The following is a 13,882-nucleotide window of genomic DNA, read 5'->3' as shown; positions in this document are numbered from 1 at the left end:
TAAATGTTGTTTCAGGAAACCTGCAACTCTGACATGAACGTCCAAAGAGCCTCAACTGGACTTCAGAGGTGTTTTATGGGAAATCGAGTCCACTCAGTCACACCGAACACATGAACGTGGATCACTGGCAGAACAATAAGCTAATTATGGGGCACCACTGGTTAAAACAATAAGCTAATTATGGGGCACCGCTGGTAAAACAATAAGCTAATTATGGGGCACCACTGGTTAAAACAATAAGCTAATTATGGGGCACCGCTGGTAAAAACAATAAGCTAATTATGGGGCACCGCTGGTAAAAACAATAAGCTAATTATGGGGCACCGCTGGTAAACAATAAGCTAATTATGGGGCACCACTGGTTAAAACAATAAGCTAATTATGGGGCACCGCTGGTAAAAACAATAAGCTAATTATGGGGCACCACTGGTTAAAGCAATAAGCTAATTATGGGGCACCGCTGGCAGAACAATAAGCTAATTATGGGGCACCACTGGTTAAAACAATAAGCTAATTATGGGGCACCGCTGGTAAAAACAATAAGCTAATTATGGGGCACCGCTGGCAGAACAATAAGCTAATTATGGGGCACCACTGGTTAAAACAATAAGCTAATTATGGGGCACCGCTGGTAAAAACAATAAGCTAATTATGGGGCACCGCTGGTAAACAATAAGCTAATTATGGGGCACCGCTGGTAAAACAAGCTAATTATGGGGCACCGCTGGTAAAACAATAAGCTAATTATGGAGCACCGCTGGTAAAACAATAAGCTAATTATGGGGCACCGCTGGCAGAACAATAAGCTAATTATGGGGCACCGCTGGTAAAACAATAAGCTAATTATGGGGCACCGCCGGTAAAACAATAAGCTAATTATGGGGCACCACTGGTAAAACAATAAGCTAATTATGGGGCACAGCTGGTAAAAACAATAAGCTAATTATGGGGCACCGCTGGTAAAAACAATAAGCTAATTATGGGGCACCACTGGTTAAAGCAATAAGCTAATTATGGGGCACAGCTGGTAAAAACAATAAGCTAATTATGGGGCACCGCTGGCAGAACAATAAGCTAATTATGGGGCACCACTGGTTAAAGCAATAAGCTAATTATGGGGCACCACTGGTTGAAACAATAAGCTAATTATGGGGCACCGCTGGTAAAACAATAAGCTAATTATGGGGCACCGCTGGTAAAACAATAAGCTAATTATGGGGCACCACTGGTTGAAACAATAAGCTAATTATGGGGCACCGCTGGTAAAACAATAAGCTAATTATGGGGCACAGCTGGTAAAAACAATAAGCTAATTATGGGGCACCGCTGGCAGAACAATAAGCTAATTATGGGGCACCACTGGTTAAAGCAATAAGCTAATTATGGAGCACCGCTGGTTAAACAATAAGCTAATTATGGGGCACCACTGGTTAAAGCAATAAGCTAATTATGGGGCACCGCTGGTAAAAACAATAAGCTAATTATGGGGCACCGCTGGTAAAACAATAAGCTAATTATGGGGCACCGCTGGCAGAAACAACACACACACACAGCTACGTAAAACAAATATTTAATTCATAATTCAAGTCATAACAGGCTTCAAACAGATGTTTTTACAAACAAACCTCCAGCCGGGGAGTCCGGGTGACCAGGTGAAGAAGAAGAAGAAAAGAAGAAAGAAGAAGAAACCATGCGGAGGAGAAAATAATAATAAATCTGCCGCTCAGAATAAATCCTATGAGATAAAAACACTCTGTTTACGCTGCAAGTCGCCCAGATTTCCGCCGTCCTTTTCGCTCTGGAGGACAAACGGTTGCCATGGTGACCCTGTGTCCCGTGAAGCCAGTGAGAGGGGGGGGGGGGAATGTGCTGAGTCTGACGGGAACAAAGCGACGTGTCACCGGCGGCGTCCGCCTCTGAGTCACAGCGTGACGGGATGAGCTGAGCCGAGGAAGTCGCTGAAACAACAACAGAACAGGTGAGCGGGACGTTCGGCCGCCGGCGGCATCATGGCGGCGGCGGCGTGGCGGCGCTACCTGAGGATGTTTGGCAGCTCCGGGCTCCTGTAGATGAACTTGTGTTTGTAGGCGAGAGAAGACGGAAACGAGACAAACTGAACCTTCAGACCGCCGAGGCTCTTCGACTGAGACGCCGCGTTGTAGAGCTGCACGGGGACAGAGTTTAAGGTTAAAGGTTAAACTAAGGTAGAGTTTAAAGAGTTTAAAGAGTTTAAAGAAGAGTTTAAAGAAGAGTTTAAAGAGTTTAAAGAAGAGTTTAAAGAGTTTAAAGAAGTTTAAAGTGTTTAAAGAAGAGTTTAAAGAGTTTAAAGAAGAGTTTAAAGAGTTTAAAGAAGTTTAAAGTGTTTAAAGAAGAGTTTAAAGAGTTTAAAGAAGTTTAAAGTGTTTAAAGAAGAGTTTAAAGAGTTTAAAGAAGAGTTTAAAGAGTTTAAAGAAGAGTTTAAAGAAGAGTTTAAAAAAGTTGAAAGAAGAGTGTTTAAACTTAAAAGAAAATGTTTAAACTTTTTAAAAAAAGGAGTTTAGCTTGAATGTTTTTAGGCTTTCTGAAGTAAATAAATAAAGTTTGAACATAAAACTTAAACAGAAGTTTCTGAGTTACTGAAAGAATCTCAAAGCTTATCAGAACTGAAAGATCCATCAACACTTCTTCACTTCTCTCAGAGTTCTACCTTTTTTCCCAGGTGGAACGGAACCACGCTGTCGTCCTCGGCGTGGAGGATCAGAACCGGGCAGGAGATGTGGTTCACGCTGCAGAACAGAACACAGTGTGAGCTGCAGTTCCTCTGCCGTCCACCAGAGGCTGCTACACATCCAATCAGGCTGAATGAAAAGCTGCAGCTTTAACTGCTTAAAACACGTTAAACTGATAAACTTTCAGGCTGAAAATCAGCCGACAACCTTTTCAGAGACATTTTATATCCTCGCAAGCTCAGACGCAGAAACTCTGCAGGTTATTAAAGGTTATTAAAGGGTATTAAAGCGTCCCACTGCTGAGGAATCGTATCTCTAACAGGCAGCAGGGCTGCACGATAATGGCCAAAATGATTATCATGATTAATTATCACGATTAATTGTTGATTTTAACCAAAACAAATTTTATTGTCACATAGGCTTATTATAACTGCTTTCACATCCATATTGTGCTACATTCCTGGTAATGTACAAATATGTGTTTTCGAGTGGCTAAAGAGGTTCGTTGTGTTGCTTCGTGGCGCCAACACAACCGTACGGCACTCTTTGCATGTCACCTTTTCTTGAGTTGTGTCACTCGCCTTGAACCCAAAATGCTTCCACACAATGGAGGACGATCCGGTTCTCGGCCTCGCCCTCTGCCACGTTGGACATTTTTTGTTTTCTCTGTTAAGATTGTTTATAGCTCATAAGACCGACTGCTACCTGTTGTGGTGTGTTCGCCACGTTACTCTGTCCTCTGTAACTAGCATCTATATCTACAAACTAAACTGCGCGGTGCAGGGAGCAGCTCTGATTGGCTCATGGAGGCATGTGATCAGACTAGAGTTAAAGCGGAGGATCTTTGAAAACACCTTTAATACTTAGCGTTCTATGGACGGAACGACGCATTTTAAATATCGCTCGTTATCGTGATTAAAATTCGATATATTGTGCAGCCCTAACAGGAAGAGTCCAAAGTGTTCGTGGAAAAGAGCTCTAAAAGGTTCCACATGAAATCCAGAAAAACGTTCCTGTGGGTCAGAACAGGATTTCCAACTTTAAAAACTGATTATTTGATTTAAACTAAAGTTCTGTCAGAACTGAAAGTCTGGAGAAAAGCTTCTGAAAGTTATCCGAAATGTTTCTGAGCTCACAGAAAGCTAAAATCCTGAAGAAGTTTGAGGCTCGGCAGCGTTTCTCAGACCACCTTCCTAAAACCAAAGCTTTGGTCAAACGTATATTTGGTCGAGTTGAAGGTTCCCGGGTTATAAAAAGTTAAAAGGTTCTGATGTGCTGCCGCCGTTTGGACTCCAGGATCCGGGACGACCTCTGAACCTGGAAACAGGAAACAGGAAGTGAAAGTCTACGTACTTCTCGTCGCTGGCGAAGCGGATGTTGTTGGCGGTGATGGCGTCCAGGAAGAACCAGTCAAAGCCGGGCAGGTACCTGTACACCTGAAACACAGAGAACGGGTCAGCGCTGTGCTGTGAACGCGGGGTCCCAAGGGTTTGTGGGGCCCAGGTTCTGCAGGCGTTACCATGGAGAAGGGGTGACTCTTGGCCTCCTCTCTGATGTTGGTGAACGGCGACTCTAAGATCAGCGCGTCGGGAGGACTTCCTGAAGATACAGAACCACCGACTTCATTAGATAGATAGATGGATAGATAGATAAGTACTTTATTCATCCCAATTTGGGAAATTATTGTGTTGCAGCAGCAGACAGTATAAAATATATGTAAACAATTAAAGGAAAAACAAGCTAATAGAATAAAATTAGAGAAATAAACATTAGCTATATACAAATCTATAGTATGAAGAGTTAAATAATAATAATAATAATAATAAAAATCAGTAAACTAAATAAAAACAATTTGTACATTTAACAATAAAGGTAAAAATAAATTTAACTGAGCAGACTGAACCAATAAGAAATATGGGGTATATGGATCATTTACATTATGTTGTACTATGATGATATTTGTGCAAATATTATCATTAGTCAGCTCAGAGCTCTGCTGGATGATGTCATGCACCTTCAAACTACAACTCCCATGATCCCCTGCTGACCCTGAGCTCTAACTGAACTGCTTTCAGCATCTTTGGCCCCTAAAGGAGCTAAAGGGGATCAGGGCACAGCTGTTTCTGGCTGAAATGCATCATGGGACTTGTAGTAAAGGTGTGTCTGCAGCTTTATGCTGAAACATAAACATGAAGCAGCTCCTTATCTAACGGCTTCATGTTTCTGAACCATCATCCAGTCGTTCCCTGATGTTACCGGCCGATAAACCGACCAATCACAGCTCTGATCAGTGTGTGCGTCTCACCTCTGTCACACAGCCGTCTGACCAGGTTCGTGGCGACTCTGAAAAACAGAACGATCGGATTATTTCAAAGCGACACCATTTAACTGTAACTGTGGTTACCCTGGTTACCCCTGGTTACCCCGGTTACCCTGTTCCCAGAGAGTGTCCCCAGATGTAAAGCGGCAGAGATTTGTCCATCCGTCCTTTCAGCCAATCGTATACGAAGAGAGCGTCTGATGTCATCCCTCCCTCTGATGGCGAGCCGTCAGAATCGCCCCAACCTGCACACACAAGCACACAAATGGCTTTTAAGTTCCCGGATGCATACTAGATTCTCCGAAATGTTGGGTATGCATCATGAGGTTACTACTCATACTCAAACTACCCAAGATGCAACGTAACGTGACGTCGCCGATCGTCATTTCCTGTCAAAACGGCAGTTTCAAGCTAGCTACAACGAGGGTAGGTTCACTTCCTGTTTTCAAAACAAAAGCACCAATTGTATGGTAATGGCTTTCCCTATGATAAAAGGCAACGGGTATTTTATTTTGTGAAAATAACAGGAAGTGCGTTGCTCACTGCGGCTAGCTTTAGTAGCGCCGAATTCGTGGGAACAAAATGGTAAACAGCCGGTATTTTGTCAGGTTTTCAACACGTTGGGGATCTAAACGACTACTTTCTCACCTGAAAATGTTTCAAATGTTGCTAAAGTTTACAGAGTTTAGAGCTTAAGAGAAATCAGCTTCAGGCCGGCTGATTTCAGCTCGGGCAGGAGCGAAATGCATTGTGGGTAAACGCTCTGCATACTGTCTGATAGATGAGTATGCAGTATGCGGTTTCGAAGCCATTGGCTGTGTTCCAAACCACCTACTTCTCCTACTACTCCTTCTAACTTTAACTTTTTTTAAGTTCCCGGATGCGTACTAGATTCTCCGAAATGTTGGGTATGCATCATGAGGTTACTACTCATACTCAAACTACCCAAGATGCAACGTAACGTGACGTCGCCGATAGTCATTTCCTGTCAAAACGGCAGTTTCAAGCTAGCTACAACGAGGGTAGGTTCACTTCCTGTTTTCAAAACAAAAGCACCAATTGTATGGTAATGGCTTTCCCTATGATAAAAGGCAACGGGTATTTTATTTTGTGAAAATAACCGGAAGTGCGTTGCTCACTGCGGCTAGCTTTAGTAGCGCCGAATTCGTGGGAACAAAATGATAAACAGCCGGTATTTTGTCAGGAATCATTGGTCTCTGAATGCTGGTTTTTATACGCTGGATGGAGAGTTTCTCACCTCTGTAGTCGAACGTCACCACATGATATCCTAATGAACTGAGGACCTGAAGGGAGACAGAAAGAAGAGTCAGTCACCTGCAGCAGAGGGAAATATGTCTGGCGTTTCCTGACAGCCAATCAGGGAACAAATTAATAAATTAAGCTTTTTCTCAACCAGAAAAAGGTGGAGTAACAATGCAGGAGGGTTTGTGTCTATAGACCAATAAATGTTGAGTGTGTTCACCTTGTAAAGCTGCACTCTGTGGTCTCCTCCTCTGGTCCCTGCGTTTCCATGGAGATAGAGGATGACGGGGTGGGCGGAGCTGAACGTGGAGTCGTACCAGTCGCCATCTTTCCCCTGAGCTTCTCTCCACATCCGATCGGGAACTGTGTGCCTGAAACACAAACACACACAAAGGGTCGTCTTCATCTTCAGTCGAACATATTACAGCTAAACAGATACCGGCAGATACCGGCACTACAGATACCGGCAGATACCGGCAGATACCGGCACTACAGACACCGGCACTACAGACACCGGCACTACAGATACCGGCACTACAGATACCGGCACTACAGATACCGGCACTACAGACACCGGCACTACAGACACCGGCACTACAGATACCGGCACTACAGATACCGGCACTACAGATACCGGCACTACAGACACCGGCACTACAGACACCGGCACTACAGATACCGGCACTACAGACACCGGCACTACAGACACCGGCACTACAGACACCGGCACTACAGACACCGGCACTACAGACACCGGCACTACAGACACCGGCACTACAGATACCGGCACTACAGATACCGGCACTACAGACACCGGCACTACAGACACCGGCACTACAGACACCGGCACTACAGATACCGGCACTACAGACACCGGCACTACAGACACCGGCACTACAGATACCGGCACTACAGATACCGGCACTACAGATACCGGCACTACAGATACCGGCACTACAGACACCGGCACTACAGACACCGGCACTACAGATACCGGCACTACAGACACCGGCACTACAGACACCGGCACTACAGACACCGGCACTACAGACACCGGCACTACAGACACCGGCACTACAGATACCGGCACTACAGATACCGGCAGATACCGGCACTACAGATACCGGCACTACAGATACCGGCACTACAGACACCGGCACTACAGATACCGGCACTACAGATACCGGCACTACAGATACCGGCAGATACCGGCACTACAGATACCGGTACTACAGATACCGGCACTACAGACACCGGCACTACAGATACCGGCACTACAGATACCGGCACTACAGATACCGGCACTACAGACACCGGCACTACAGATACCGGCACTACAGACACCGGCACTACAGATACCGGCACTACAGATACCGGCACTACAGACACCGGCACTACAGATACCGGCACTACAGATACCGGCACTACAGACACCGGCACTACAGATACCGGCACTACAGATACCGGCAGATACCGGCACTACAGATACCGGCACTACAGATACCGGCACTACAGACACCGGCACTACAGATACCGGCACTACAGATACCGGCACTACAGATACTGGCACTACAGACACCGGCACTACAGATACCGGCACTACAGACACCGGCACTACAGATACCGGCACTACAGATACCGGCACTACAGACACCGGCACTACAGATACCGGCACTACAGACACCGGCACTACAGACACCGGCACTACAGATACCGGCACTACAGATACCGGCACTACAGACACCGGCACTACAGATACCGGCAGATACCGGCACTACAGATACCGGCACTACAGATACCGGCAGATACCGGCACTACAGATACCGGCACTACAGATACCGGCAGATACCGGCACTACAGACACCGGCACTACAGATACCGGCACTACAGATACCGGCAGATACCGGCACTACAGATACCGGCACTACAGATACCGGCAGATACCGGCACTACAGATACCGGCACTACAGACACCGGCACTACAGACACCGGCACTACAGATACCGGCACTACAGATACCGGCACTACAGATACCGGCACTACAGACACCGGCACTACAGACACCGGCACTACAGATACCGGCACTACAGATACCGGCACTACAGACACCGGCACTACAGATACCGGCACTACAGATACCGGCACTACAGATACCGGCAGATATCGGCACTACAGATACCGGCAGATACCGGCACTACAGATACCGGCACTACAGATACCGGCACTACAGATACCGGCACTACAGATATCGGCACTACAGATACAGGCACTACAGATACCGGCACTACAGATACCGGCAGATACCGGCACTACAGATACCGGCACTACAGATACAGGCACTACAGATATCGGCACTACAGATACAGGCACTACAGATACCGGCACTACAGATACCGGCACTACAGATACCGGCACTACAGATACCGGCACTACAGACACCGGCACTACAGACACCGGCACTACAGACACCGGCACTACAGATACCGGCACTACAGATACCGGCACTACAGATACAGGCACTACAGATACAGGCACTACAGATATCGGCACTACAGATACCGGCAGATACCGGCACTACAGATACCGGCACTACAGATACCGGCACTACAGATACCGGCACTACAGATACAGGCACTACAGATACCGGCACTACAGATACCGGCACTACAGATACAGGCACTACAGATACAGGCACTACAGATACCGGCACTACAGATACCGGCACTACAGATACCGGCACTACAGATACCGGCACTACAGATACCGGCACTACAGACACCGGCACTACAGACACCGGCACTACAGATACCGGCACTACAGACACCGGCACTACAGACACCGGCACTACAGACACCGGCACTACAGATACCGGCACTACAGATACCGGCACTACAGACACCGGCACTACAGATACCGGCACTACAGACACCGGCACTACAGATACAGGCACTACAGATACCGGCACTACAGATACCGGCACTACAGATACCGGCACTACAGATACCGGCACTACAGATACAGGCACTACAGATACCGGCACTACAGATACCGGCACTACAGATACCGGCACTACAGATACAGGCACTACAGATACCGGCACTACAGATACCGGCACTACAGATACCGGCACTACAGACACCGGCACTACAGACACCGGCACTACAGATACAGGCACTACAGATACAGGCACTACAGATACCGGCACTACAGACACCGGCACTACAGATACCGGCACTACAGACACCGGCACTACAGACACCGGCACTACAGATACAGGCACTACAGATACAGGCACTACAGATACAGGCACTACAGACACCGGCACTACAGATACCGGCACTACAGATACAGGCACTACAGATACCGGCACTACAGATACCGGCACTACAGATACCGGCACTACAGATACCGGCAGATACCGGCACTACAGATACAGGCACTACAGACACCGGCACTACAGATACCGGCAGATACCGGCACTACAGACACCGGCACTACAGATACCGGCACTACAGACACCGGCACTACAGATACCGGCAGATACCGGCACTACAGATACCGGCACTACAGATACCGGCAGATACAGGCACTACAGATACCGGCACTACAGATACCGGCACTACAGACACCGGCACTACAGATACCGGCACTACAGATACCGGCACTACAGATACCGGCACTACAGACACCGGCACTACAGACACCGGCACTACAGACACCGGCACTACAGACACCGGCACTACAGATACAGGCACTACAGATACCGGCAGATACCGGCACTACAGATACAGGCACTACAGATACCGGCAGATACCGGCACTACAGACACCGGCACTACAGACACCGGCACTACAGATACCGGCAGACACCGGCACTACAGACACCGGCACTACAGACACCGGCACTACAGACACCGGCACTACAGACACCGGCACTACAGATACCGGCAGATACTAGAGTTCAACTGCAGGGAGTGTGCACGTGTGTGTGTGCCTTACCAGACTCCGATCTTGAGTCCCGTCTCGGGCTCCAGGTAGAAGTTGTGTGTGTGGTTCAGTCCCTGGTCCAGCGGTCGCTTCAGGTCGATGAAGTACGGCATCCTCACTGAGGGGTCACAGACAGGTCACATGACTTAAAATATTACATTAATAATATTATAATATTAAAATAGCAACAAGCTCCCAGAGTCTCTGATCTGGTTCACACAGTGAAACCTCCAACTCAACCAGGCAGAGCCTTCGGTTATCAGGCCCCTCTCTGTGGAACCAGCTGCCAGTTTGGGAGGCAGAGCCTTCAGTTATCAGGCCCCTCTCTGTGGAACCAGCTGCCAGTTTGGGAGGCAGAGCCTTCAGTTATCAGGCCCCTTTCTGTGGAACCAGCTGCCAGTTTGGGAGGCAGAGCCTTCAGTTATCAGGCCCCTCTCTGTGGAACCAGCTGCCAGTTTGGGAGGCAGAGCCTTCAGTTATCAGGCCCCTCTCTGTGGAACCAGCTGCCAGGAGGCAGAGCCTTCAGTTATCAGGCCCCTCTCTGTGGAACCAGCTGCCAGTTTGGGAGGCAGAGCCTTCAGTTATCAGGCCCCTCTCTGTGGAACCAGCTGCCAGTTTGGGAGGCAGAGCCTTCAGTTATCAGGCCCCTATCTGTGGAACCAGCTGCCAGTTTGGGAGGCAGAGCCTTCAGTTATCAGGCCCCTCTCTGTGGAACCAGCTGTCAGTTTGGGAAGCAGAGCCTTCAGTTATCAGGCCCCTCTCTGTGGAACCAGCTGCCAGTTTGGGAGGCAGAGCCTTCAGTTATCAGGCCCCTCTCTGTGGAACCAGCTGCCAGTTTGGGAGGCAGAGCCTTCAGTTATCAGGCCCCTCTCTGTGGAACCAGCTGCCAGTTTGGGAGGCAGAGCCTTCAGTTATCAGGCCCCTCTCTGTGGAACCAGCTGCCAGGAGGCAGAGCCTTCAGTTATCAGGCCCCTCTCTGTGGAACCAGCTGCCAGTTTGGGAGGTAGAGCCTTCAGTTATCAGGCCCCTCTCTGTGGAACCAGCTGCCAGTTTGGGAAGCAGAGCCTTCAGTTATCAGGCCCCTCTCTGTGGAACCAGCTGCCAGTTTGGGAGGCAGAGCCTTCAGTTATCAGGCCCCTCTCTGTGGAACCAGCTGCTAGTTTGGGAGGCAGAGCCTTCAGTTATCAGGCCCCTCTCTGTGGGACCAGCTGCCAGTTTGGGAGGCAGAGCCTTCAGTTATCAGGCCCCTCTCTGTGGAACCAGCTGCCAGTTTGGGAGGCAGAGCCTTCAGTTATCAGGCCCCTCTCTGTGGAACCAGCTGCCAGTTTGGGAGGCAGAACCTTCAGTTTGATATTTGGTATTAAGTGGAACTAAGTAGCTCAGAAAAATCATTTTTCCACAGAATGTTCTGGTTGGACCTTCATGTAATCTGACACCAGACATAATTTTCTCAGCTGCGTGTCGGTTCAGGGCTGAAAACACTCACCGAAGTTGAGGAAGACGAGTTTGGCCTGGATGGAGGGGAAGAGTTTGATGAGGAATGGGATGGAGACGTAGACGACCAGCAGTACCAACATCACCCTCTTTAGTTTCCCCAGAAGCCCCAACCTGAGGACACATGGGACACATCATCAGAACATCTCAAACCCCACAGGGTTCCTCTGCCATATAAAAGCTTTTACACCCAGAAACCATCTCTGTGGAGTTTGTCTCAGATCAGCAGGTTAAATATTAAAGAGACACCTGAGCCCGCCCAGCGTCCCGCTGTCACATGATCCGGCAGGACCGCGGACCTGAATAATTCATAGAAGAAGAGTGAGAGTCAGCGGCACTCAGAGCTGCCACTGAAGCACGAGGACAGTCTGAGCTGCTCGTCCTAGGTTAGGGGTACCTAACCTTAGGGGTACCTAACCTTACCCTTTCAGGTTCGGGGTTAGGTTAGGGGTACCTAACCTAACCCTTTCAGGTTCGGGGTTAGGTTAGGGGTACCTAACCTTACCCTTTCAGGTTTGGGGGTTAGGTTAGGGGTACCTAACCTTACCCTTTCAGGTTTGGGGGTTAGGTTAGGGGTACCTAACCTTACCCTTTCAGGTTCGGGGTTAGGTTAGGGGTACCTAACCTTACCCTTTCAGGTTTGGGGGTTAGGTTAGGGGTACCTAACCTTACCCTTTCAGGTTTGGGGGTTAGGTTAGGGGTACCTAACCTTACCCTTTCAGGTTTGGGGGTTAGGTTAGGGGTACCTAACCTTACTCTTTTAGGTTTGGGGGTTAGGTTAGGGGTACCTAACCTTACCCTTTTAGGTTTGGGTTTAGATTAGGGGTACCTAACCTTAGGGGTACCTAACCTTACCCTTTCAGGTTCGGGGTTAGGTTAGGGGTACCTAACCTTAGGGGTACCTAACCTTACTCTTTTAGGTTTGGGGGTTAGGTTAGGGGTACCTAACCTTACTCTTTTAGGTTTGGGGGTTAGGTTAGGGGTACCTAACCTTACCCTTTCAGGTTTGGGGTTAGGTTAGGGGTACCTAACCTTACCCTTTCAGGTTTGGGGTTAGGTTAGGGGTACCTAACCTTACCCTTTCAGGTTCGGGGTTAGGTTAGGGGTACCTAGGGTTAGGGGTACCTAACCTTACCCTTTCAGGTTCGGGGTTATGTTAGGGGTACCTAGGGTTAGGGGTACCTAACCTTACTCTTTTAGGTTCGGGGTACCTAGGGTTAGGGGTACCTAGGGTTAGGTTAGGGGTACCTAACCCTTTCAGGTTCAGGATTTTTACACATTTAAAAACTGAAATGATGTGAAAGTTAAAAGTTTCAGAGATTTATGGAAAAACATCAAGTTAAAACTCTGAAAGACCTTCAGAAAGCTGGAGAACTCCGGGTCAGAACCGCTCAGGGTCAGAACACTCCGGGTCAGAACACTCAGGGTCAGAACGGCTGAGTGGTGTTGGAGGACCGGACGGGTTGGCTGACTATCAGAACCATGATGTAGCTCAGTGACTGCAGGTCCATCTTTAACTTCCTGTTCTTCTCAGAACGTACTCTGGTTCTGGTTCTGGTTCTGGTATCAGACCCTGAACCAGAGCGGCTTCACCTGCTCAAACGTTCTGATCTGTGGGTTTAACTTTAGCTTTTGTGCTTTTAGAACCGAACTGTTCTGAAAGAACTGTTGGTGTTTGTGGGTCCGAAGCCGTTTCTGACCGACCGAAGCAGAGCCGAGGTCACGGTGTCACACGTGCTGCCGGGCTTTAAGGAAATCCTCTTTGCTTAAGCTCTGCTCAGCTTTCAGGTGTCTCAGCGGGACAGTCCTAGAATGGTTCAGGTCCTACTTGGAGGAGCGGAGTTATTTTGTGACTATTGGAAGTAATCAATCTGATCGAGTGGCTATGAAATGTGGAGTTCCTCAGGGGTCAGTTCTTGGACCCCTTCTGTTCACCCTATACATGCGGCCTCTGGGTCAAATTCTGAAGAACTCTAAAGTCAACTACCAAAGCACTTTGAATTGTTTGTACATGAAATGTGCTATACAAATAAATTTGATTTGATACCACAGCTATGCAGATGACACACAGATATATCTGGCACTGTCTCCAGATGACTGCAGTCCTATAG

General features: G+C 48.2%; 1 protein-coding gene across 2 annotated transcripts in view; it reads right to left on the bottom strand.

The window, feature by feature from the left end:
• Positions 1 to 1,554: 1,554 nt before the first annotated feature.
• Positions 1,555 to 13,882, bottom strand: part of abhd12 (abhydrolase domain containing 12, lysophospholipase) — a 23,665-nt gene continuing 11,337 nt past the window's right edge. For both annotated transcript variants that reach the window (XM_075473805.1, XM_075473797.1), the window contains exons 3-13: positions 11,764 to 11,885; positions 10,290 to 10,395; positions 6,512 to 6,662; positions 6,287 to 6,332; positions 5,141 to 5,273; positions 5,014 to 5,051; positions 4,228 to 4,307; positions 4,062 to 4,144; positions 2,687 to 2,765; positions 2,037 to 2,164; positions 1,555 to 1,958 (exon numbers count right to left, since the gene is read on the bottom strand). In XM_075473805.1, coding sequence (XP_075329920.1) covers positions 1,922 to 1,958; positions 2,037 to 2,164; positions 2,687 to 2,765; positions 4,062 to 4,144; positions 4,228 to 4,307; positions 5,014 to 5,051; positions 5,141 to 5,273; positions 6,287 to 6,332; positions 6,512 to 6,662; positions 10,290 to 10,395; positions 11,764 to 11,885 — 1,003 coding nt within the window. In that variant the 3' untranslated portion in view covers positions 1,555 to 1,921. The remainder of the gene's footprint in view (positions 1,959 to 2,036; positions 2,165 to 2,686; positions 2,766 to 4,061; positions 4,145 to 4,227; positions 4,308 to 5,013; positions 5,052 to 5,140; positions 5,274 to 6,286; positions 6,333 to 6,511; positions 6,663 to 10,289; positions 10,396 to 11,763; positions 11,886 to 13,882) is intronic.

This window comes from Odontesthes bonariensis, chromosome 2 (assembly GCF_027942865.1).
Source record: "Odontesthes bonariensis isolate fOdoBon6 chromosome 2, fOdoBon6.hap1, whole genome shotgun sequence".
Taxonomy (NCBI): Eukaryota; Metazoa; Chordata; class Actinopteri; order Atheriniformes; family Atherinopsidae; genus Odontesthes; species Odontesthes bonariensis.
The sequence above is the reverse complement of the archived record's forward strand: the minus strand, read 5'-3'. Positions and strand labels throughout refer to the sequence as shown.